Raw genomic sequence first — 27,848 nt, forward strand, 5'->3', positions numbered from 1 at the left:
GCAGTGTGAGGTAGCCACCACGTCACCCCGAGCACCCTTGAATAAGGAGACCAGACTGCATATAGTATTTGTGATGTGGTCACACCAATGCTCTGTATAACTGAAATTCAACATCGTTTTTATGTTTGAGTTCTATTGTAATCGAAGGTAGCATCAAATTAGCCTTCTTAACTATGTGCTGTTCCTGTATGCAAACCTTTTGTATCTCATGCACTAGACTTCCTAAGTCACTCTGCACCATTGATTTCCACAGTTGTCTCTTGTTTACGTAATACTCTGCTTTTTCATTCTTCCTAATGTTTGTTCTCATTTAAAAGTTAGGAAAAGTTTGATTTTTCCAATCCAATTTCTGACAAACTATATAGATTGACTTCTCCTTGTTGTGTATTAAGTCAGTCTCCTTGTTGTGTTTTAATAATTGTCTCTATTCAATTCCAAAATCATGAAAGGAATCAGTGTAATTAACTCTTGTACCAGTCTGCACACAAAAACATAACAAATTTCCCCAACAGTCTGCAATGTTGGAGTAACCAGCCACACTCCTTTGACTGGAGTGTCATCAGTGCAAGGGAGAAGTGGGTGGATTGTGTGCCATGTGTCCAATCCTGCTTTGTGCCCTCACTGAACTTGAAGGATCCAGTGACTATGACCAGTTCCTTTATTTTAAAATAAAGTTAACACTAGGTGGAGCACTTCACTACAATCCTCCAGTTTTGGTTCAGGGGGAGGGAAAGATAGTGAGAAAGAACATTTGGCACCTGCTAACAACTTGCATCACACCTCCATTTTGGCAGTGAGATTACAGGCCAGCATATTTTTTAAAAAACTGCTCGAACATTAAGACTCTTCCAGCTGGGGAGTATAGACAGTGAAAAGCAGGATGAAACGCAGGGGAAACAAACTAATAAATTTGGCACTTGATTGGCATCATTGCAACTTCAGTAAAAGCTAAGTACTTACGGTTTAAATGAACAATTGAAAATAAATTAGAGCTACATTTTCTGACTTGGACTGTTTCTCAAATCTATGGTGCTTCTGAAAGTGCTGGGTCATATTGGATTACTATTTGCAGTTGCACCAAAAGACACATTGCCTCATTCAGTTAGCCATTCTTCACAAGTTTGAGTCATGAATGTGTTGCATGTGTTATTTGATCATCTGGAGCTTCACAGCTGAACATAGTTCTGACCTCTCCCGTGCACAAATCATTCATTCGATCAAGGATTGGAACTCTGGTTTATTCTTTTTATCCATTTGTTGCCCAAGGGTGCTGTAACCTGCTGTCGTGATTCCTCTGCTGTGCTGGCTAACGATCATCAGACTTAATACAGGCCATGAATGAAACCTGACCCCTTCTGATCTGTAAAGCACTGTGCCACTCTGAACAATGCATAAAGCCAGGAAGCGACTAGAGTTATAAATCACACCCCTATATTTAAACATTGAAGAAAACTGCAGCCTTTCTTGGTGTCCTCATCAGCGGTGTGTTATACATACACTGTATACACCAAGATATCATTTGGAAGTTAGGTAATGTTGGAATTTCTATGGGAAGATATATTTAGACATTGTTTGGTCCTAATCTGCATGAATAACCAGGCTCTTGTATCTGTTTCTTAGTTCCTCAAGTTTATAGACGACACTAAAGCTAGAGCAATTTTATATTGAGAAATGCAGTTAATGGTTTCATGAAGGATTTAGATTGTAGATTCATGCCTAAAAGAAAGCCACTTGGCCCATTGTGCTATTGTCTAATGTGTCTATCCCTTTGCTTATGTCCTCGTAATCTTTCAAATTTTTTACTTTCAATCATTTAATTAACATTATTTTAAAATTTGATTTTCAAACCTCATATCATTTCTGGTTCCTTTGTAATTTGCATAAATCGTCTGACTTCTAGATATCATCTCCTCTGACAACTTTCTACTGATTTATTTTTTGAAACCTTTTATAATTTTGAACATTTCTGCTAAATATCCCTTAACCTTCTCTGCTGTGAAGATAAAACATGAATTAGAGTCATAGAGATGTATAGCAGGGAAACAGACACTTTGGTCCAACTCAGCCATGCCGACCAGATATCCCAACCTAATCTAGTCCCATTTGGCAACATTTGGTCCATATTCCTCCAAACCTTTCCTATTCATATATCCATTAGATGCCTTTTAAAAGCTATATTGTACCAGCCTCCACCACATCCTCTGGCAGCTCATTCCATATACGCATCACCCTCTGCGTGAAAAAGTTGTCCCTTAGGTCTCTTTTATATCTTCCCCCTCTCACGCCAAACCTGTCATGATTTTATAAACTTCTATAAGGTCACCCCTTAGCCTCTGATGCTCCAGGGAAAACAGTCCCAACCTATTCAGCCTCTCCTTGTAGCTCAAACCCTCCAACCTGGCAACATCCTTATAAATCTTTTCTGAACCCTTTCACATTTCATAACATCCCTCTCTTAGGAAGGAGACCAAAATTGCACACAATATTCCAAAAGTGGCCGAACCATGTCCTGGACAGCCGCATCATGACTTCCCAACCACTGTACTCAATATTCTAACCAATAAAAGAAAGCATATCAAACACCTTCTTCACTATCCTGTCTACCTGCGACTCTACTTGCAAGGAACTATGAACCTGCATCTAAGGTCCCTTTGTTCAGCAACATTCCCCAGGACATTAAGTGTGTAAGTCTTGCTCTGATTTGCTTTTCCAAAATGCAGCACCTCGCATTTTTCTAATCTAAACTCCATCTGCCACTTCTCATCTCATTTGCCCATCTGATCAAGATCCCATTGTACTCTGAGGTAACCTTCTTTGCTGTCCATGACACCTCCAATTGTGTAATCTGCCAACTTACTAACTATACCTCCTATGCTCACATCCAAATTATTGTAGCAAGTTTTGAGAAGATTTGTAGCTCAGGTTGAGGTTTTGGATGTAGTTTTGCTCGCTGAGCTTGAAGGTTCATTTCTAGATGATTCGTCACCCTTCTAGGTAACATCTTCAGTGGGCCTCAGGTGAAGCACTGCTGAAAATTCCTGCTTTCTATTTATTTATATGTTTAAGTTTTCTTTGGTTTGGTGATATCATTTCCTGTGGTGAAGTCACTTGCTGTTCCTTTTCTCAGGGGGTGGTAGATGGGGTCAAACTCGATGCATTTATTGATAGAGTTCCAGTTGGAATGCCATACTTCTAGGAATTCTCATGCGTGTCCTTGTTTGACTTGTCCTAGGATGCATGTGTTGCCCCAGTCGAAGTGGTGTCCTTCCTCATCTGTATGTAAGGATACTAGTGATACAGGGTCATGTCTTTTTGTGGCTAGTTGGTGGTCATGTATCCTGGTGGCTAGTTTTCTCCTATTTTTCCAATGTAGTGTTTGTTACAGTCCTTGCACGGTATTTTTGTAAATGACATTAGTTTTGCTTGTTGTAACAAACACTACATTGGACAAACAGGCAGAAAACTAGCCACTAGGATACATGAACACCAACTAGCCACAAAAAGACATGACCCCCCTCTCACTAGTATCCTTACATACGGATGAGGAAGGACACCACTTTGACTGAGACAGCACATCCATCCTAAGACAAACCAAACAAAGACATGCACGAGAATTCCTAGGAGCATGGCATTCCAACCGGAACCTTATCAACAAACACATCAAGTTAGACCCCATCTACCACCCCCTGAGAAAAGGAACAGGAAATGACTTCACCACAGGAAAAAACATCACCACAGGAAATGACATCATTAACCCAAAGAAAACCCAAACATATAAATAGAAAGCAGGAAGGTTCAGCAGTGCTTCACCTGAAGCCCACTGAAGATGTTACCCAGTACGGTGATGAAATGTTTGGAAATGAACCTTCAAGCTCAGTGAGCAAACCCACATCTAAATCATATAAATGACGAAAAGTAGTGGATCCAGCACCGATCCTTGCAGCACACCATTATTCACAGGCCTCCAGTCTAAAAAGAAACCCTCTACCACCACCTTCTGTCTTCTACCTTTGAGCCAGTTATGTATCCAAATGGATAGTTCTCCCAGTATCCCATGAGACTTAGCCTTGCTAACCAGTCTCCCATGAGGAATTTTGTTAAACGCCTTACTGAAGTCCCTATAGATCACGTCTACCACTCTGCTGTCATCAATCCTCTTTGTTATTTCTTCAAAAAACTCAAGTTCGTTAGACATGATTTCCTACGCACAAAGACATGCTGACTGTCCTTAATCAGTCCTTGCCTTTCCAAATACATGTAAATCCTGTCTCTCAGGATTCCCTCCAACAACTTGCCCACCAACAATTTGCAAATTTGTTTTGAAAACCATCTAGAAGTGCTAAGTTTTTTATTAGAAAATCCCTACAGTTAGGAAGCAGGCTATTTGGCCTATCAGGTCCACACCGGTCCTTAGAAGAGCATCCCATTCAGAGCACCCATCTCTATTTCCATGGTCAATCCACCTAACCAGCATGTCTTTTGATTATAGGAGGACACCCACACAGACACAGAGAATGTGCAGATTCCACACAGACAGTTGCCTGAGGGTGCAATTGACCCCAGGTCCCTGGCACTGTAAGGCAGCTGTGCTAACCACTGTGCCATCCAGTAAGATCCCCCTGTTTTATTGCCCACACAACAGGATGATTATGCAGCCTGAACAATGGATTACAAGCCTCCAGTGCTATCCTTGGCCTTTATGATATACTTATTCAGTTCTTGTCATAACGTTAAAAAAAATAAAGTACCATCTTTGGAAAGGATATAATGAAAGACAAGAAGAATGATTTGATGTAAAGGGCCTGAGCTACAAGAAAAGATTACAGAACTTGAAGCTCTGCTGAGAAAGTAGTTAATAGGCAGAAATTATATATGAAATATTAAATACTTTAGATAAGTTAAAACCAGAATATTACTAAAACGTCAAGCCAGTAGGATCAGAGGATATCAATTCAATTTGTGAAAATTAAATTTCAAATGATTATAGTAGGAGGATTTTATTTTTACTGGATGGATAATAAATGTTTGTATCTCATTAGAATATAGTACAAATGAGCATTTAAGTTAGCATAGGAGTCAGCCACTTGGTTGCTTCAACTTATGCTGCTTTTCAGTAAGATCTGATTAGATTGCTGCACATTCCTGTCTACCCTTGCTAACCTTTAACCCCCTTGCTTATCAAGAATTAATCTGTCTCTGCCTTAGAGCTTCAAAGACTTTGTCTCCACTGTTTTTTGAAGAGAGGTCCAAAGCCTTGCCGTTTCTTGTGAAAACAATTCTCCTCATCTCTATCTTAATTGGATGACCCCTTTGAAAGAGTGATCCTTAATTCTTGGATGTCCTACAGGAAGAAACATCCTCTCCCTGTTAAGATTTCTCAGAATGTTACATGTTTCAATCAAGTTGCCCTTTACTTCAGTGTTTACAAGTCTAGCCTCTCCAATCTTTCCTCATAAGACAACCTGTACATTCTAAGTAATAGCCTACTGAACCTTCTCTGAGCTGTTTTCAACACATTTACATCCTTACTGAAATGAGATCAGTGTGGTACGTAATATCCCATATATCATCTCATCAACGCCCTCCATAAGTAAGCAATAACATTCAATTAGATTTCCTAATTACTTGCTGTACCCTTATATTATTATCGTGTGATTGAAGAATTAAGACATTCAGATTCCTCTGTATTTATGAAGGTGGCACAGTGGCTCACAGTGCCAGGGACTTGAGTTCACTTCCAGCCTTGGGCAACTGTCTGAGTGGAGTTTGCACATTTTCCCTGTAACTGTGTGGGTGCTCTGGTTTCCTTACACAATCCAAAAGATGTGCAGGTCAGGTGAATTGGCCGAGCTAGGTGCATTAGTCAGGGGTAAATGTAGGGAAATTAGTCTGGGTGGGTTACTCTTCGGAGGGTCGGTGTGGACTTGTTGGGCCAAAGGGCCTGTTTCCACACTGTAGGGAATCTAATCTAATCTAAATTGTGTGCAGGCTACGTGAAATATGGAGAATCCAAAGCGTTCTTACAAATACATTAAGGACAAAAAGGTGACGAGGGAGAGAATAGGGCCCCTCAAAGATCAGCAAAGCAGCCTTTGTGTGGAGCCACAGAAAATGGGGGAGATACTAAATGAGTACTTTGCATCGGTATTTACTGTGGAAAAGGATACGGACAATGTAAACTGTAGGGAAATAGATGGTGACACCTTGCAAAATGTCCAGATTACTGAGGAGGCAGTGCTGGATGTCTTGGAACGCATAACTCCCCAGGACCTGGTCAGCTGTACCCTAGAACTCTGGGAAGCTAGAGAAGTGATTACTGGGCCACTTGCTGAGATATTTGTATCATCGATAGTCAGAGGTGCGGTGCCGGAAGACTGGAGGTTGGCTAACGTGGTGCCACTGTTTAAGAAGGTTGGTAAGGACAAGCCAGGGAACTACAGACTAGTGAGCCTGACTTCGGTGGTGGGAAAGCTGTTGGAGGGAATCCTGAGGGACAGAGTGTACATGTATTTGGAAAGGCAAAGACTGATTAGGGATAGCCAGTGTGGCTTTGTGTATGGGAAATCATGTCACACAAGCTTGATTGAGTTTTTTGAAGAAGTAACAAAGAGGATTGATGATGGCAGAGCGGTAGATGTGATTTATATGGACTTCAGTAAGGCATTTGACAAGGTTCCCATGGGAGACTGATTAGCAAGGTTAGATCTCACGGAATACAGGGAGAACTAGCCATTTGGATACAGAACTGGCACAAAGGTAGAAGACAGAGGGTGGTGGTGGAGGTTTGTTTTTTAGACTGGAGGCCTGTGACCAGTTTGGAGTGCCACAAGGATCGGTGCTGGGCCCTCTACTTTCTGTCATTTACATAAATGATTTGGATGTGAGCATAAGAGGTACAGTTAGTAAGTTTGCAGATGACACCAAAATTGGAGGTGTAGTGGACAGCGAAGACGGTTACCTCAGATTACAACAGGATCTTGACCCGATGGGGCAATGGGCTGAGAAGTGGCAGATGGAGTTTAATTCAGATAAATGCGAGGTGCTGCATTTTGGGAAAGCATATGTTAGCAGGACTTGTACACTTAATGGTAAGGTCCAAGGGAGTGTTGCTGAACAAAGAGACTATGGAGTACAGGTTCATAGCTCCTTGAAAGTGGAGTCGCAGATAGATAGGATAGTGAAGAAGGTGTTTGGTGTGCTTTCCTTTATTGGTCATAATACTGAGTACAGGAGTTGGGAGGTCATGTTGCAGCTGTACAGGACATTGGTTAGGCCACTGTTGGAATATTGCATGCAATTCTGGTCTCCTTCCTATCGGAAAGATGTTGTGAAACTTGAAAGGGTTCAGAAAAGATTTACAAGGATGTTGCCAGGGTTGGAGGATCTGAGCTATAGGGAAAGGTTGAATAGACTAGAGTTGTTTTCCTTGGAGTGTCGGAGGCTGAGGGTGACCTTATAGAGGTTTACAAAATTATGAGGGGCATGGATAGGGTAAATCGGCAAAGTCTTTTCCCTGGGGTTGGGGAGTCCAAAACTAGAGGGCATAGGTTTAGGGTGAGAGGGGAAAGATATAAGAGAGACCTAAGGGGCAATGTTTTCACACAGAGGGTGGTACGTGTTTGGAATGAGCTGCCAGAGAAAGTGGTGGAGGCTGGTACAATTGCCACATTTAAGAGGCATTTGGATGGGTATGTGAATAAGAAGGGTTTGGAGGGATATGGGCCATGTGCTGGCAGGTGGGACTAGATTGGGTTGAGATATCTGGTCGGTATGGACAAGTTGGACCGAAGGGTCTGTTTCTGTGCTGTTCATTTCTGTGACTCCATGACTCTATTATCCATAGGAAATGCAGGCCGTATTGATCTCATTTTACCTCTTCTGAGTAAAGATTGGAGAGATATAAACACTGAAGTTTAGAAGAGTAAAGGACAACTTGAATGAAGTGTTCAGAAAAGATTTACAAGGATGTTGCCAGGGTTGGAGGATTTGAGCTATAGGAAGAGGTCGAACAGGCTGGGGCTGTTTTCCCTGAAGCGTCAGAAGCTGAGGGGTGACCTTATAGAGGTTTATAAAATCATGAGGGGCATGGATAGGGTAAGTGGACAAGGTCTTTTCCCTGGTTTGGGGGAGCCCAGAACTAGAGGGCATAGGTTAAGGGTGAGAGGGGAAAGATTTCGAAGGGACCGAAGGAGCAACGTTTTCACATAAAGGGTGGTGCATGTATGGAATGAGTGGTGGAGGCTGGTACAATTGCAGCATTCAAAAGGCATCTAGATGGCTATATGAATAGGAAAGGTTTGGAGGGATATAGCCCAAATGCTGGCAAATGGGACTAGATTAATTTAGGATATCTGATCAGCTTGGGTGAGTTGGACCGAAAGGTCTGTTTCCGTGCTGTACATCTCTATGACTTTATGACGCTATGGCTACTGGGATACAGTGGGTTTGGGTGGGATGCTCTTCAAAGGGACTCGATATTCCAAATGGCCTGCTTTCACACTATAGGGACTCTATGATGATTTCAGAGCCCTGCAATTTTCATCATTTCTTTTCCATTGTTCCTGCCAGTTTTGCAATTCCCACATTATGCTCCATTTTCCAGATTATTGCCCACCCACACTGCATCACCTTTAGTTCCATTGAGTGAAATAAAACTAAAAGCTGTGGCTGCTAGAGATCTGAAACAAAAGAGAAATTGCTGGTAAAACTCAGCAGGGCTGGCCGCATCTGTGAAAAGAAAGCACATCTGATATTTCGAGTCTCGTGACACTTCATCAGAACTCAATCAGTATACTACATCAGTATGCACTTTAATAACAGAAAACAAAAAATGCAGGAGGTCAGCCAGCATCTATGGAGAGAAAGCAAGCTAACATTTCGATGATTCTTCATCAGAACTAAAGTAAAGTGTGGAGGGGGTAGCATTTGTGTAATAGTTGAGGGGGGAGGGAAGTTGGAGTACTGGGGAAAAAGAATGTTGATATTTTAAATTAAGTGATCGGAATGTGAGGAGGGAAGAGTAATTATGTATCTAATTACCAAACTGGAGAGAACAGACACTTGCACTGAGGTGGGGGAAGGGAAGAGAGAGTGAGAGAGAATGTAATGAGCAAAGTAAAAGAAAAGGAAGGAATGGGTTCACACTTTGAAGGTGTTGAACGCACTATTGAGCCCATAAGATTGTAAAATGCCTAGTTTGACAATGAGATGTTGCTCATCCAGTTTGCGCTATGATTCACTGGATCATTGCAGCTTGCTAACAAAAGGCTGTGTTAATGTTACTGACTATGGGAAAGTCGGGGTTATGGTTGCGCACAGACTGGAGGTGTTCTGCAAAACTGCCACCTAGTCTGCATTTGGTCTGTCTAATGTAGAGTTGTCTGAGATGATGGAGAATGATCCTTTGAATGGAGGCTGGTAGGGTGAAAAGGTAGAACAAGGTGGACCTGATCACACTGTCATGAGTGATGGGAAGGGGCAAGGGCAGGAGCAGTTAAGGGTCCTGTCAACCACAGTGAGCGGGAATCCATGCTTATGGAAGAAGCAAGCTATGTCAGCAGTGCTGTTTTCAAAGGTGATATTCATCCAAACAGATATGTCTAAGCCGAAGAACTGCAAGAGTGGGATGGAATCCTTGCAGGATATGGTGTGGGAAGAGCTGTGTATTGGATGTTGGTGCACAGTTTATTTCCCAGAATTGAGACGGGGAGGTCAAGGAAAGGAAGGGAATTGCCAGAAATAGACGATGTGAAAGTTACAGAGGGGTAGGAATTGGAGGCAAAGTTAACACAATTTTCAAGGTCCAGGTGGGAGCATGAATTGGCACCCAAACAGTTATTGATGTACTGATAAAACAGTTGTGTGAGGGGGCCAATGTAGGACTGGAACAAGGATTGTTCCACACATCCCATAAACAGGCAGGAATAAGTGGAACCCATGCGAATGTCCATAGCCACTCCTTTGACTTGGCAGAAGTGAAATTAATTCAAGGAGAAATTGTTCAGTGAGAGAACAAGTTCAACCGAACAGAGGAGAGTGGTGGTGGATTGTTCAGGCCTCTGGTCGAGGAAGAAGCCAAGGACTATCATTCCTTCCTGGTGGGGAATGGAGGTATAGAGGGATTGGACATCCAGTATACTTTGGAGTGCCTGGCTAGACCAGTGCCATTCTGAAGGAATTGCATTTTGGAGATGCTGTCCTTCAGATCTGATGCTAAACCTGTCTTCATGCCCGTTGGTTTCCACACAATTTTAAGATTGATCAATGTTATTTGAAGAAGAGCAATGTATGCACCCAGTATCCTGACTAATATTCTGCTTTCAGTTAGTAGCAAAACCAAATTAACTCTTCATCTTTGCTGTTCCAAGGAATCGATGGTTCCGAATGTGCTGCTCTGCTAAAACATATTGAATATAATAAGGAGTTATATAAATGAAATTATCATCATTAAAAATAGTTGCATGCTCTTCTGAGAGGTTTTGGATAATACAAGAACAATCTTAATGAGAAGCATAACCTTTCTCATCTTGATTATTGTGACACCTTTAAATGTTGGTTTCCATGGATGTTCAAGGGAAGAAGAGCTAATGAACACACCATTATTTTTTTCCCCTTTTCTTTCACAGCAGTTCTTTAAATGCTTAATATCACATTATATTTCTACAGATGAGAAACTCTGTGAGAATCTACTGGCACCAATTTACTTCTGTAAAATTGCATTATTATTTTCCCACTGGCCTCTTTGAACTTTTCGTTTTCATTTATATTTTCAAAATCAACTACCAGTCTCGATTTAGAAGTAAGATCGCATGTTGCTAAGTTACTGCAATATAATGTAAATACAACAGCAGAAGGGAAATTGTAACTCAAAAAGGGAACTGTGTACTTTTATGTCTGATATGGATGTCAATTTAGACAAGACCAAGTTAAGGGCTGAAATTCAAAGTGCTGAGTGCCACCAGGATTTAAAAGTGTAGACGGGAAGGCGAGATAGATAAACAGTTTAGGGGACATCAAGTTTGATGTTAAAACCTTGTGGATTGCAGGAAGGGAAGAGAACTGTGGATGTAGAAGCAATTGGGGCTGTCCCATTGACTTCAGTGTCCATGGATAAGGAGAAGGAAAACCAAATAACAACGGAAAGAACTACAGATGCTAAAATCAGAAACAAAACCAGAAATTGCTGGAAAAGCTTAGCAGATCTGGCAGCATCTATGGAGAGATACCAGAGTTAATATTACGGGTCCAGCGATCCTTCCTCAGGACTTCAGATAAAGAGAGGTGGAGGAACCCATTAGACTGGATTTCCAGGGATTGTGGCACAAGGCGCAGCTAAAGGTGATGCAGTAATAAGTGGGGAGATGTAGGACACCAGATTCAGAAGAATGTAGAGTTTCCAAAAACAGGAACAATGAAACAAACACAAGACAGCATTCAGTGACCGACAATTCATAATCCAGCCAGAGTGTAGGGCTGGAGGATGACCCAGGTTACTGGGGAGAGATCTGATGTAATAATGTTGTTTGTTTGGGAGGTTGAGTAACTCCATCGTTTGTAGCAGTTGACATTATGTGATTGCCATTACATCTGTGATGGACTTATTGGAATAATCAAACTCTATTTTCCATCACTGTTAGGGGCTATTCTATGCAGACCTCCTTCTCTATTTGCCCCATACTTTAAACAGCACGACCTTTCAATTAAAAAAAATTGCTTTCACTGTGATGATTAAACTTATGACAGCATGACTTCTGCAGTGTGCAATGTCTTGATCAGCCTTGACATTTATCTGTGCTAAGATCACATTGTGAAAGCAATACCACTCAAACCAGTATTAGCAGTTTCTAAATAAACAATGCATTTCTGCGGTTTAAATAGCGTTACCTAAGTAACCTCAAGTAATGTTAAAGCTTATGCCTTATTTTCATTTTTAAAAAAGTGTACGCCAGGTTTTGGAACCCTTAGAGGATTCTTTCCTTGGGTGATGAAGTGCTTATCCCAGATTCAACGATGGCCACTTCATCATCTGACAAAGGAAGCTTCTCAGAAGCTTGAGAGTTCTGTACTATTCACTAAGGATCAGGTTATGATTTATCGATGGTCCGATAATCAGCTTTTAAAAAAGGAACCAGTGGTGGTGTTGATTATCACAATGTTGGGAAAAAAAAAGCCCGATTGCCCTGTTATTTTTAGCTACAAGTTCCTTTGTCCAGAGCGTGAGGGCTTTAAATTAACCCACAGAACATGCTTTCAAAGAGTATTGTGTTTGAACAGAAGGTTTGCAGATATTCTCCTGAAGTGTTTCCCTGAGAAAAGCTAATTTCAAATCCTGTGTCTGGAATGTAATTCTACTTAAAGTTAAATGCCCAGCAGGTAGCAGCTGCCACCTCACAAAGACCACTATTTCTTTTCTGGTAGTATCTGTGGAGGGTCCTATCCTCGGAACTGAGGAAAGGTCAATGAACCTAAAATCTTAACTCTGATTTCTGTCCACTGATGCTGCCAGACCTGCTGAGCATTTCCAGCAATTTCTATTTTTGTGCAGGAGGTGCTCATTGGAGTAAACTTCAGAAGGACTACAGAGAAGGGGCATTTGGATTCTTTGTCGCATTTTGCCATTGTAAAGTATCCCTCCTGCCCACCACTCTTTGAAGGAATTTTGTTCATTCCACAACTCTTGTTTCTGTTACCTGATTCATGCCATTCTGGGCACAGAACACTTGTGAGGAAATGCTTTCTGATGTCAGACCTGAATGTGCCTTTAATGATTTGTGTCTGTGCCCCATTCCCTGCTGTCGTAGTTCACTGGATTAAAAGAGACATTTCCACTTAACTCGTAAAACAATATAGCTCAGAAAAAGGCAGTTTGGTCCAATGTACCTGTTCTTTCACTTAGTCTTGGCCACTAGCATATTCTGAACAATCACCGCTCATTGCCTTCAGTGGAGCAAAGGGAGGGAAAGAGCATTGAATAGGAACCCGTAATTCAACAACCTCAGAACAGCAAAAAGCTGTTCAAAAGTCTACATTCAAGATAAAAAGTCTCAACTTTTCATAATCTTTCCTCACTATTAGTTAGATTCAATGTGTGTATGAGTTCCCATAGTCTTAACAGAGCATAGGGCTGCTCTCTCATTAGAGAAAGAGATGATTGGTGATGATTCAACCTGAGGGCTGCCATACCTCAGGGTAGAAGAGAGGTTGAGAAGTTGGATACAATACTGTATATTTGACACACTTTCACAGTTAAAATGTTAGGAAAAGTGCTTCTTGAATCTTAAGTTTAAAATCCCATTATTAATTTATTAATTCATGTTTTATGATGGCTCAAAGTTTTCTGCTAGTGTGCCGTTTGATATTGAAAGTCTAGGCTTTTCAAAACTCACTTTATATCTTTGTGAGCCTCATTTGTTAATATCTTTCACAGCCTATGTCTGTTAAAGAATGTGTCAGTTAAATATTGATTTGACTGTATTTCAAGTGAAACATGATGCAGTTGTTGCCTGATGATACAATAAACCAAAGAATAACTAGTGCATTAACTTTCTTACAGCATGTTGACTACTACCAACTTGCATCAGCACAATTCAATGAAGCTGCAGCAATAGCAGAAGTTCGTGTCAAGTAAGTGCCCTGAATATGGACTGTTTGAACAACCCAAATATTGTACTGAATTAGTGGAAGAGTATCTGGGATTGCTGATTTTGTTAGGGACTAGCGAGTGGGCAGCTGACTGCACATGGAATACGCCACACAGCTGCAATCAGATGCTGGGATTACTTGGTATGACTTGACTGTTTTAATCTTTAGGGTGCACGACATCTTCATAAATTGCTGCAATTTCACACACCTTAGTATCCTGCAGTTCACTCTGGAATGCATTTAGGAATCAAACATTATGGTCTGGGTCTATAGCTGCATTTAGATCCTCAATGAGTAAAGATGGCAGGTTTCACCTCCTAAAATCAATTTCACAGCTTCAGGGTCAAATTTAAGTGTATCAGGTTTTTGTGTTTCCGTATTTTAAAACCTGAATTAAAATTCTCAAACTGCCATGATTGTACATCAACTCATTATCTGTAATGTGGAGGTCCCGGTGTTGAACTGGGGTAGGCAAAATTAAAAATCACATGACAGCAAATTATGGTCCAACAGGTTTATTTGAAAGTACAAGCTTTTGGAGTGTTTGACGAAGGGGCAGTGCTCCAAAAGCTTGTGATTTCAAATAAACCTGTTGGACCATAACCTGGTATCATGTGATTTTTAACTTCATATCATCTGATCATTATTCCAAGCCTCTGAATTACTAGTCCCAAAACATGACAACTACAATAATACCATTTGGGTATGTTAGCTAAAAAAAAAATTGATTTTGACCATGTCCAATGATTTAGTGGAGAAAAGCTTACCAAAACTTGATTTGGAGTCATACAAACTGGGAATGTCTGAGACTATTCTCAAAGTCAGTATTAAAATCTGATTGAAGCTGGATCAGGAGTAGATTTTTGCAAAGGCAGGGAGTGTCTTTGGGCTAGGAGAGGAACATAAATGTACCATTGTTCAGTTCATTGTTCATTAATTCCTGTTAGAAAGGCAACGTGTCAGGACATTGGATGAAGAAGAGTGCTTGGTGTTTGGAAGTGATGCACCAAAGATGTGGAAGCACTCGTTTTTGAATGCACATACAAAAAGCAGCAAAGTTCCAGAGGATAAATACAGTTGACACTCTGGTCCATACAAGGAAAGGGGGAACAATTTGACTGTTGAACTCGAAGTATTTGGGAAAAATCCTTACCCAGAGACTGATTAGAATGTGAATCTTGACACCTGGAATGTTTAAGATGACTGACATTCTAAAAATTCTCCCGTTGGATTTAAGCACTACTGGTGAGACCAGTATTTGTTAGTCATTCCTAAATGTCCTTGACAAGATGGTGACTAGCCAATGTCCATAAGACCATAAGACATAGGAGTGGAAGTAAGGCCATTTGGCCCATCGAGTCCACTCCGCCATTCAATCATGGCTGATGGGCATTTCAACTCCACTTACCCGCATTCTCCCCGTAGCCCTTAATTCCTTGTGGCATCAAGAATTTATCAATCTCTGCCTTGAAGACATTTAGCGTCCTGGCCTCCACTGCAGTCTGTGGCAATGAATTCCACAGGCCCACCACTCTCTGGCTGAAGAAATGTCTCCGCATTTCTGTTCTGAATTGACCCCCTCTAATTCTAAGGCTGTGTCCATGCGTCCCAGTCTCCTCGCCTAATGGAAACAATTTCCTAGTGTCCACCCTTTCTAAGCCATGTATTATCTTGTAAGTTTCTATTAAATCTCCCCTTAATCTTCTAAACTCCAATGAATACAATCCTGAGAGCCTCAGCCGTTCCTCGTATGTTAGACCAAACATTCCAGGGATCATCCGTGTGAATCTCCGCTGGACACGTTCCAGTGCCAGTATGTCCTTCCTGAGGTGTGGGGACCAAAACTGGACACAGTATTCCAAATAGGGCCTAACCACAGCTTTATAAAGTCTCAGTAGCACAACGGTGCTTTTATATTCCAACCCCTCTTGAGATAAATGACAACATTGCATTCGCTTTCTTAATCACGGACTCAACCTGCATGTTTACCTTTAGAGAATCCTCACCTAGCACTCCCAGATCCCTTTGTACTTTGGCTTTACGAATTTTCTCACCGTTTAGAAAGTAGCCTATGCTTTTATTCTTTTTTCCAAAGTGCAAGACCTCGCATTTGCTCACAGTGAATTCCATCTGCCATTTCCTGGACCACTCTCCCAAACTGTCTAGATTCTTCTGCAGCCTCCCCACTTCCTCAGTACTACCTGCCTGTCCACTTAACTTCGTATCATCAGCAAACTTCACTAGAATGCCCCCAGTCCCTTCATCCAGATCATTAATAGATAATGTGAACAGCTGCGGCCCCAACACTGAACTCTGCAGGACACTGCTTGTCACCGGCTGCCATTCTGAAAAAGAACCTTTTATCCCAACTCTCTGCCTTCTGTCAGACAGCCAATCCTCAATCCATACTAGTAGCTCACCTCGAACACCATGGGCCCTCACCTTGCTCAGCAGCCTCCCATGTGGCACCTTATCAAAGGCCTTTTGGAAGTCTAGATAGACCATATCCACTGGGTTTCCCTGGTCTAACCTACTTGTCACCTCTTCGAAGAATTCCGACAGGCTTGTCAGACATGACCTACCCTAACTAAATCCATGTTGACTTGTTCTAATCAGACTCTGCTCTTCCAAGAATTTAGAAACCTCATCCTTAATGATGGATTCTAGAATTTTACCAACAACTGAGGTTAGGCTAATTGGCCTATAATTTTCCATCTCTTGTCTTGATCCTTTCTTGAACAAGGGAGTAACAACAGTGATCTTCCAATCATCCGGGATTTTCCCTGACTCAGTGACTTTTGAAAGATCTCAACCAATGCCTCCGCTATTTCCTCAGCCACCTCTCTCAGAACTCTAGGATGTATCCCATCGGGGCCAGGAGATTTATCAATTTTAAGACCTTTTAGCTTTTCTAGCACTTTCTCTTTTGTAATGGCAACCATACTCAACTCAGCCCCCGACTCCCTTTAATTGTTGGGATATTACTCATGTCTTCCACTGTGAAGACTGACGCAAAGTACTTGTTAAGTTCTCCTGTTATTTCCTTATCTCCCATCACTAGGCTTCCAGCATCAGTTTGAAATGGCCCAATGTCTACTTTAGCCTGTTGTTTGTTTCTTATGCATTGAAAGAAACTTTTACTATCATTTCAAATATTACTGGCTAGCTTACCTTCGTATTTGATCCTTTCCTTCCTTATTTCTCTCTTTGTTATCCTCTGTTTGTTTTTGTAGCCTTCCCAATCTTCTGATTTCCCACTGCTCTTGGCCACTTTAAAGGATCTCTCTTTATCTTTAATACATTTCCTGACTTCCTTTGTCAGCCATGGCTGTCCAATCCCTCCCTGGATAATCTTTCTTTTCTTGGGGATGAACCTCTGTACAGTGTCCTCAATTATACCCACAAGCACCTGCCATTTTTGCTCTACTGTCTTCCCCGCAAGGCTCTGCTTCCAGTCTATTTTTGTCAGTTCCTCTCTCATGCCCTCAAAATGACCTTTATTTAACTGTAACACCATTACATCCGATTTTGCCTTCTCTCTTTCAAACTGCAGAGTGAACTCTACCATATTATGATCGCTGCTTCCCAAGGGTTCCTTTACTTTAAGATTAGATTAGATTAGACTTACAGTGTGGAAACAGGCCCTTCGGCCCAACAAGTCCACACCGACCCGCCGAAGTGCAACCCACCCATACCCCTACATTTACCCCTTACCTAACACTATGGACAATTTAGCTTGGCCAATTCACCTGACCCGCACATCTTTGGACTGTGGGAGGAAACCGGAGCACCCGGAGGAAACCCACGCAGACACGGGGAGAACGTGCAAACTCCACACAGTCAGTCGCCTGAGTCGGGAAATGAACCCGGGTCTACAGGCGCTGTGAGGCAGCAGTGCCAACCACTGTGCCACCGTGCCGCCCATCATCTTTTATAAAGTCTGGTTCATTACATAGCGAGTAAAAAGTGAGGTCTGCAGATGCTGGAGATCAGAGCTGAAAATGTGTTGCTGGTTAAAGCACAGCAGGTCAGGCAGCATCCAATGAACAGGAAATTCAACGTTTCGGGCCGGAGCCCTTCATCAGGTCCAGAATAGCCTGCTCCCTTATGGGCTCTATGACAAGCTGTTCCAAAAAGCCATCCTGTAAGCATTTCATGAATTCCCTTTCTTTGGATCCACTAGCAACATTATTTACCCAGTCCACCTGCATATTGAAGTCTCCCATGATCACTGTGACCTTGCCTTTCTGACATGCCTTCTCTATTTCCCGGTACATGTTGCGCCCCTGGTCCTGACCACTGTTAGGAGGTCTGTACACAACTCCCATTATGTTTTTTTTTGCCTTTGTGGTTCCTCAATTCCGCCCACACAGACTCCACATCTCCGACACAATGTCATTCAGTGCCATAGATTTAATTTTGTTCTTAACGAACAATGCAACCCCACCCCCTCTGCCCACCTCCCTGTCTTTTCGATAAGTTGAAAATCCTTGGAGGTTTAACTGCCAATCCTGACCCCCCGTAACCACGTCTCTGTGATGCCTACCACATCATAATCATTCACTATGATCTGTGCCATTAGTTCATCTGCTTTGTTACGAATGCTAAGAGCATTCAGGTAAAGTGACTTAATGCTAACTTTATCATTAGAGATATTGGAAGTCATAAGATGTCCTAAGTTATCCTTCCTTTTTGCTGCATTCCCAGTTTGCCTTGAGTTTAAATCCGCCTGCACATATGCTATCCTGTTGCTTATCATTCCATTTAACTCCACACTCCCTGTCGCCTATACTTTCCCTTCCCCCCAACTCAGAAGTTTAAAGTCCTACTGACCACCCCATTTATCCTCTTTGCTAGAACATTGGTACCTGATCAGTTCAGGTGGAGACCGTCCCAACGGTACAGATCCCCCCGTTCCAAAAGTGGAATCCCTCTTTCCCACACCAATCCCTTAACCACGTGTTTACTTCCCTAATTTTCTTATCCCTATGCCAATTGGCACATGGCTCAGGCGGTAATCCGGAGATTATGACCCTTGAGGACCTGGGCTTCAATTTCCTTCCTAGTGCTTCATAATCCCCAAACAGGTCCTCCACCCTAGTTTTGCCTATGTTGTTAGTACCAACGTGGACGACAACAACTGGATCCTCCCCCTCCCACTCCAATATCCTTTCAAGCCGGTCGGAGATGTCCCACACCCTGACACCGGGCAGGTAACACACCATACGAGACTCCCGATCCGGCTTGCAAAGGATACTATCTGTCCCCCTAATTATAGAATCCCCTATAACCACTACTTGTCTTTTGCTCTCCCTCTTGAATGGCCTTCTGCACCATGATGCCGTGGTCAGCTGGCTCATCCTGTCCAGAGCCCTTTTCCTCATCCGTACAGGGAGCAAGAATCTCATACCTGTTGGACAAGGTCAAGGGCTGAGGCTCCTGCACTCCTGAACTCAGGTTCCTCCTAATGTCAGACTAATGTATGGACATCCACTGTGTTAGGAAAGGAATTTCAGATTTTCGACCCAGCTGCAGTGAAGGAATGGTGATTTTGTTCCAAGTGTTGCAATATTGTGGTGGTACCATTACTAGGAATTTAACTGGACTAGCCATTTAAATGCTGTAGCTATAAAAGCAGGCATTCTGACAGAAGGGTAGCAAGCCAAGCCAAATCAGATTCGCTAACATTGGAAATTATAACACAGTGAAATTAAAATACTTGGTGACCCTCAAAATTGCCCAATTGTTTCTAACCAGAATTTATGAACAACTGATATCAGACTCCAATTTTAAAGCTTAAACAAAAATGAATAATTTATTACTAACACTGCAACCTTAGCAGAGCTGAATTAAACAATAAGATAATCTAATTAATGTCCACGATTTAAACCCAATCTTCTTTGGTCGTAACTCCTGCTCAAACACACAAAGTTAAAGAATAAATTGAAAGGAAGTAAAAGAGTTGTATCTGACCTGTTCAGTTAAGGAGTTTTGAATGCCAGTTGTTAAACCTTCATGCAATCCTTGGTTAATGAGTGGATCATCAACACGTGGTGCTGTATATATTGTTTGAATTCTGAATCGACCAGTGCAAACAACTTCCATGGGCTGCTGGAGACTTTTACTCATGTCTTCCAGACTGGGGTTCTTTTCTCAGAGCTTCCAACAATTTTATAACTAGTTGATAATGAGAGGGTCACCAAAACTCCATTCAGCAGATACATTGCCTCCTGCCCAAAATCTAGTCCAAGCTGTTTTAGTCTTTAGTCTCTCTTTGTGTTTTTTTCAACATTCCCTTTGTTTGACTGGGTAGCACTCTGTCCCGTTGAGTGACCCTTTTGAACATGCAGTCAGCTGCCACTTTTTGTGCATAATACATCTCAGGTGCCAAAATGTCTGCAGCTTGCAGAGAACAATAATTAACCTGCAATTACCTTTCCAGGCAAGTTGCTATCAACAAATTTGTATAGTTGTTCTTTCCCTTTTTTTAAGGTAAGCTGCTGCTCAAAAGTCCAAAATTCAACGCTTAACTTCAGCTCATAGTTCCAAACCGAAAATGAGAAAAATAAAGACAAACAGTGATGGTCCCAATATAAGTCAGTGGCTGGGAATCCTGTAGCAAGTAACTCACCTCATGACTCCCAAACTCTGTCCACCATCTGCAAGGCACAAGTCAGTATGTCAGTATTGTGACAAGATGCTCCCCATAGCTTGGATGAGCGCAGCTCCAAAAACACTCAACAAGCTCATTTTCACTGCATACTGCAGCATTGTAGGTGGTGGATAGGCTTCAAGGAATCAGGAGGTTAGTTATTTGCTGCAGGACTCTCAAACTCTGACCAGGTTGTATGGCTCTAGTGTTTTTATGGCAGTAAATTCAGTTTCAGATCAATGGTAACCCCTAGGGTATTGATGGTGGGAGACTCAGTAGTGATAATGTTAAAGGTCAAGGGGAGAAAAGAATAGAAGAACATTTTGAAGGGGTTAGATAAAGAGGGTTGTGTGGAACATAAAGCTCAGCACACAGCAGTTAGGGCAAATGGATTGTTTATATGCTGTAACAACTTAAAACTCTAGCTTGAAATGAAATGTTCAAACAATTATGTTAGTCAGCTGCCTGTAGCAGCTGGGTATTAATATGATGGTATTCAACCATGTGAATCAGACCAAAACACTTTAAACTTTTTTTTAAAACAGCATTGGGTTAGTTTAATTTTAAATAGATGCTGTGAAGGCAGGGCCACCTTTGTACTTTCCTTTCTTGTGTGCATGCCTGTGTTCAATAAAACTTTATTCTTGTGTTGTGGTCCATAAATGGAGCATATGTGAAGCAGATGGGATTTTAAAACATTCATATTTGTCAAATCCTGATAAAACAAAAAAAACAGCTTTTTATATAACCTCCACAGATCCAATTTCAGTGGAAAGAATTTTATTCAATAAATCTCACAGGATGGCCAATTATAGGTGAGGTAGCCTACTGCTATTCCTCATGTTTGAAGTCCTGTCTCTTCAACTACCCTTCTCTAATATGTCTGCTAGCTAAACTGCCTCTTTAGATCAGAGTCAGGGTGCCTGATGTTTAACTTTCAGCTCTTGTTCACTATTCCCTTTTTGTTCAGTTTAGTTAAAGTACCCTGTCATTTTCCTTGTTCCACTTCTGGTGAACTCTCCACATTGCAAATACCATTTTCTGCCTTTCAGAAGGGCGTACACTGCGATCTTTCCTGCTTCCATTTTCATCCACTAATTCCTGCTTTGTGTTCTAGTCCCCACCTCTCCCTATTTTCTTCAAACACTTTCCAGAGGTGGTGATGTGACTGTATTTCTGTTGTGTTGGGAGGAAGCGAATGCGGCCGGAATTTAGAAAGAAAAGGTTTACTCTGCTTGCACAATTGTGAAAGTTTGTAGATTGTTTTTTCAGAGATTGGGAATTAATGTCAGTCAGGACTTCCACTGTGGAAAAATGACTTAGAACTTTGAAACAGAAACGGAGCATTGGAGAAGCTCAGCAGATCTGGCAGCATCTAGGGAGAGAGAAACAGAGTTCATATTTCAGTCTGATGTATCTTTTCTTCAGCACTGAAAAGGACTGGAAAGTAATGGTTTCTTTGCTGTTAACAGAGGAGGAGGAGGAGGAGTGAGTGGAACAAATCCTCTTGCTTCTTCTGCTCCCCTGACAACTGTATAAAATATACCATTTTTCAGCTGTTTTCAGTCTTGAAGGAGAGCCATATAGGGCTCGAATCATTAACTGTTTCTCTCTCCACAAACAATGCCAGATTTGCTGTGTTTCTCCAACAATTCCTGTTTTTTATTTCAGATTTCCAGCATCCTCAGTATTTTGCTTTTATTATAACTTGGTGAACTACAGAATAATACACATAGAATCTGGCCCATCAGACCTCTGATAGTTTTTTTAATGGAATTATCCAAAAGGTACTATGCTCCTGCTCTGTCCCTACAGCTTCAAAATACGTTTTCCATCAAATCTATGACTCTTAAGACTCTAAGTATTCATTCAGCTGGAAGTTACTGTTAAATGAAGTATACATTTTCTGGTTACCAATTCTTTCCCTGGAAACAATACCATTCCTTTATTCTAACAAAACAGTTAATAATTTTAAATGCTCTGTCTTTTCTGCTTTAAGCAGGACAGGATTAGATTCTTCAGTTTCTCCTGGAATGCCATAATGATCAGTGCCGGATCCATTACTTTTCATCATTTATGTCATTGATTTGGATGTGAACATAGGAGGTCCAGTTAGTAAGTTTGAGATGACACCGAAATTGGAGGTTTAGTGGACAGTGAAGAAGGTTACCTCAAATTACAACAGAGTCTTGAGCAGATGGGCCAATGGGCTGAGGAGTGGCAGATGGAGTTTAATTTAGATAAATGCGAGGTGTTGCATTTGGGAAAGCATATTTTAGCAGGATTTTTACATTTAATGAATGGTAAGGTCCTGGAGAGTGTTACTGAACAAAGAAACCTTGGAATAAAGGTTCATAGCTCCTTGAAAGTGGAGTCGCAGGTAGCTAGGATAGTGAAGAAAGCCTTTGGTATGCTTTCCTTTATTGGTCAGGGTATTGAGTACAGGAGTTGAGAGGTCATGTTACGGCTGTGCAAGACGTTGGTTGGGCCACTTTTGGAGTATTATGTGCAATTCTGGTCTCCTTCCTCTTGGAAGGGTGTTGTGAAACTTGAAAGGGTTCAGAAAAGATTTACAAGGATGTTGCCAGGATTAGAGGATTTGAGCTACAGGGAGAGGTTGAATAGACTGGGGCAATTTTCCCTGGAACGTTGGAGGCTGAGGGGTGACCTTATAGAGGTTTATAAAATCATGAGGGACATGGAGAGGGTAAATAGACAAGGTCTTTTCCCTGGGGTGGGGGAGTCCAGAGGGCATAGCTTTAGGGTGAGAGGGGAAAGATATAAAAGAGACCTAAGGGGCAATGTTTTCACACAGAGGGTGGTACGTGTATGGAATGAGCTGCCAGAGGAAGTGGTGGAGGCTGGTACAATTGCAACATTTAAAAGGCATCTGGATGTGTATATAAATAGGAAGGGTTTGGAGGGATATGGTCTGGGTGCTGGCATGTATGGCTAGATTAGGTTTAGATATTTGATCGGCATGGACAGGTTGGACTGAAGGGTCTGTTTCCGTGCTGTGCATCTCTATGACTCTGACCCAATGTCTGAATTCCTTCATCCTTGCCATTATTTGATTACATTTTCTCTGTAGCCTCTCAAATACCTTACCATTTTTCTTAAAATATTGTATCTAGAATTGAACACTGTGTTCCAACATAACCAGTGTAATTCTGTACTCGCCATAATGTTACACAATCTTTTGTTCTTTGCAGCCAATATTGCTTTATTCAGTGGAAATGTAACACCCTGTCTTGTGAGCAACAACCATGTAAAGTTAGAATAATGGTATAATTGCACAGCTTAAAGTAAAGGCAGCGTAATGGCTTGAATGCAGAACATAAAATAAAAACGGTGTAATGACATGAATGCACAGCATAAAGTAAAGACAGGGTAATGACATGAATGAGCTGAAAATGTGTTGCTGGAAAAGCGCAGCAGGTAAGGCAGCATCCAAGGAGCAGGGGAATCGACGTTTCGGGCATGAGCCCTTCTTCAGGAATCTGCCCGAAATGTTGATTCTCCTCCTTGGATGCTGCCTGACCTGCTGCACTTTTCCAGCAATACATTTTCAGCTCTGATCTCCAGCATCTGCGGTCCTCACTTTCTACTAATGATATGAATGCTCAGTATAAAAGCAGAGTGATGGTACGAATGCACAGCATAAAGGCAAAGTCATGGTACGAATGTGCAGTATAAAGGCAGAGTGATGGCTTAAAGGAAAAACATAAAAGCAGAGTAATGGTGCAAATGGACAGCAAACAGTAAAGGCAATGTAATGGTGCAAGTGTGCAAAATATCTGTTAGCATCACTGAAGAGACAACTTGATGTTTCAGTTATATTTTTTTTTGCCAAGAATAGAAATTCAAAAATAACCGAGCAATTTTACTCATTATTCTTCTGTTTAATTGCCTTTTTCACACAAGGCCTAATGAATGTTTTAAATTTAAACAGTGCTGACATTGACTGGAGGACAGGAAACATGAAATACTTTTATAAACACTATGTTTCTAAATTACTTGCGATTTTATGACCATAAGAAACATGTTTCAAAAGAACAAAAAATTTGTGTTTATATAACATCTATCATGATCTCAGGAGGTCTTAAAACATTTACATCCAATGCTGTATTTTTTAAAATTCAGTCGTTGTTGAATGTAGAAATGTGGAGCCAGTTGACAAATAGCAAGCTCCCCCTAACAGCAATGAAACAATGAACAAAGAATCTGTTTTACAGTGATATTGATTGAAGAATAAATATTGCCCAGAACAACAAGGAGCACTGGTGTTGGATGTTTTCATTTTCTTAAGAGGGCAGATGGGGAGCCAGGGTTAAATGTCTGATCTGAAGGATGGCATCTTTACTATTGCAGTAGGCCCTCAGTATTTTCACTTGAACAGTTAGCCTGGATTATGTGCTCAAACTATGTTAATGCAATATCTATGTATTAGACAGAGCCAGCTGTAAGTTGTGAAACAAGTTTATGATAACTCAGTCTAGTTCCCAGTGGGCTTCAAACTATTGCACACTTCTACACAATATTCAATATAAATTGTCTGGTTTGGGATACTTCTACAAATGGAAGAGCATTTTTTGGAATTGGGAATTTTGACAGTGCTGTATCTATCTGTGCTAGGTAGATGCTGTGACTAGTCGAAATACACAGCTTTTCAAGGAGTTGGATAATGGAAAAAAGTATATCCTTTTAAATGTTTTTCACTATCCCAAAGTCTGCTGTTTTCACACCTCTTTCACCGATGTAAGGGTAAGATGAATTTGACAGTCAGTGTTGCTCTCTATAACAGCTTGCTGTACCTTACCAGCTGTAACTGCACCTCCTGACAAGTATTCTTCCAATTGATATCCACCACATTTCATGTACTCCCCCCACATAAAGAAGGAAATTCCATTCTCAGAGACTTGCCTGCTTTTCTTTTGTTTGCTCCTTGTATTGTTTTAGCTTCTCTGAATCAGTTCCCCTCCCTCCCCTTCATTGTTTTATCTACATGATTAATGGCAGACAGCTTTAAAGCTTGTTTAATAAGCAAGAAGACATTTTTAGTAACAGCTGGTGCCTTACTACAGACCACCCCCTGCAGGTTCCAAGAGAGGTTTAGCCGATTGCTCAAATTGTTCCAGTCACTTTAAAAAAGGAAATGGTAACATTAGCCCTTGGCATGGCATACTCTGTCCGTGACTCTGTTTTGTCCCACACCTTTACATTTGCTGCTTTCTTCATTTCACAGAGGAAACGGTTTATTAAGAAAAAAGAATAATGTCTGTTTGACAAGTAGGTCTGAATTATTCAAAGTCAAGCATCTCCCTCTGTTCTGTTTGGTCTTCTCGTCTATCTGCCAAACTAGTGCTGAAGCAGCAACTAGGATCAGTATCAGCTGATACACCAATCTTTTCCCAGCAATAAGTCTCTCTTCTGCCACAGAAGAACGTGAGAAAGGTCAAAGATAAAGCAAGGACAGTTGGCTACATTCAGGTACTGGTATTGGCTGCCATGCCGTAAAGGAGGTACTCCAAAGATTTTCTGCTCCTTGTTTGAGTGGGGTAAATAGGGACATGTAGATGACAGGAGGATTAGTAACTAGAACATACAGATTTAATTCACAAAAGAACTGGAGGGGAGACAAATAAACCTTATTTCTGTCACAGAATTTGAGTTGCTGTGTTCTGGAATACACCACTTCAAATAGTGGTGGAAGCAGATAGTCATACTTTCAAAACAGAATTAGATAAATACTCGAAGGGAAACAATTATAGGGATTTAGAGAAAAATCATGGATGTTGGACTAACTGGATCATTCTATCAAAGAGCCATCACAGATCCACTGGACCAAATGGCCTCCTGTACTTTTAATTCTAGTTCTTTATTTGCGGCCAGCTATTTATCACTGTTTCAGCCTCTGTTTAATGGTGAAAATGCAAGGTACTATAGTAAGGGCATGACATTCCCTCTCTATTTTGACCTATAGTGCTACAGTTCTGGACTAGTGTTAATTAAAATGACACATTTAGTGTTCATGCCCTTTGAATTTGAAGCACCACATCTAGGAACAGCCAGGAACAGTCAAGGGCAGATGGCTGACCAGGTCTAAATTTGAAAGTGTTTCAGGCATCAGCCAAGAACAGAAGCAGAATAGGACAGAAAGTCAAGATCCTGAATTATAAAGCCACTTACTGTCTCTAGTTATGTGATGGACGTTCTGATTCATTCTGACATGCATGATTCAAAGGCCTTGAATTTGAGGCAGCCCAGTTACTTATTTTGCGGTGCACTTTGTTTAGAATATCATTTTGAGTCCAGTGAGGTGCGCAGATAATTGGCTTGCTGAGTTGGTCTGTTGCCAGGCACCTTCTTTATGACATGGAAGTATTGTCAGTCAGAAGACAACTGAGCAAGCTTTGGTGAGGCAAGATACCCAATGACATGACTTGCCAACCCAGTGCCTCAGTTCCAGCATCCTATGTGCAAGGGCAGCCAGAATGTTAAATTTATTTTTTTCTTCTCTAAGTCACCAATGACTATTAAAGTGTAGTTTATAAAAAGAAACATTACATCTTGGAGGATGATATTGGCTTTGTGGTGTTGTCTTCATTTTCTGAACTGCAGTGGGGCATATATGATTGTCCAGATTTTATACTCAGAAAATCTTAAGCTAATTTTATTTTCTCCTTGCATGAATAGTAGAAGTTTTTATTACTTTAAATCAACCCTAGCATTTTTTACTTCCTAAATAAAATGATTTTTCAGTCACTTAAAGTTTCTGTGACTCTGTTTTTGCTCATGAACTGAAATAACTCATTAGAGGTTGTATCCCGTCACTCCTCAAAAGTGCAGACAATACAGACCCAGCAAGCCTTCCGACCACACGAAGGCAGCCTGCCCCTACCCACCTTCCGGTTCTCGGTCCACCCCGTGCCCCTCCCAATTCTCGGTCATCCTGACACACCTTTTGACTACCTCTGGGGCAGCCTGCCGGGGTGACAGTGCTGAGGACGGCTACCCGCCTTCTGGCTCTCGGTCTGCCCCTACGCACCATTGGGGCCTCTGACCAGTGGGCTATCCTAGCACACCTTTCGACCACCTCTAGGGCAGCCCGTCCCCTTCCCTGGGATGACAGCGTGTAGGATAGCCCACAAACTTTCTGGATCTCAGCCCACCCTTACACGCTTCTGACTCTCGGCCTCTCTGACACCTTTCGACTACCTCTAGGACAGCCCGTCCCGATTACCCCTTATCGGGACGACAGCGCTCAGAACAGCCTACCCACCATCTGGCTCTCGGGGTGACTGGCATCAGGGTGGCCTACCCACCCTCTGGCTTTCAGGACACCCTACCAACCTTCAGGTTCACAGGATGGCTTACCCACCCTCTGGATGTCAGGGTGTCAGCTTTCAGGACGACGCATGAGCCTCCCAGCTCACAACAATGCCTGCCAGACCCAGGGACACACAAGACAGTGCAGGTGATAGATCCAGGAAACACCACAGTACAGTTAGTTACCACAAAAAAAAACAGAGTCCTTTCTGGTACACAGTCCAAA

General features: G+C 41.7%; 1 protein-coding gene across 1 annotated transcript in view; it reads left to right on the plus strand.

Annotated features, from left to right (window-relative positions):
• LOC132822058 (MICOS complex subunit mic25-like) overlaps positions 1-27,848 on the plus strand; it is a 544,468-nt gene that overhangs the window by 263,668 nt on the left and 252,952 nt on the right. The window contains exon 6 of the mRNA XM_060835068.1: positions 13,553-13,623. Within this exon, the coding sequence (XP_060691051.1) occupies positions 13,553-13,623 (71 nt within the window). The remainder of the gene's footprint in view (positions 1-13,552; positions 13,624-27,848) is intronic.

This window comes from Hemiscyllium ocellatum, chromosome 14, assembly GCF_020745735.1.
Source record: "Hemiscyllium ocellatum isolate sHemOce1 chromosome 14, sHemOce1.pat.X.cur, whole genome shotgun sequence".
NCBI lineage: Eukaryota > Metazoa > Chordata > Chondrichthyes > Orectolobiformes > Hemiscylliidae > Hemiscyllium > Hemiscyllium ocellatum.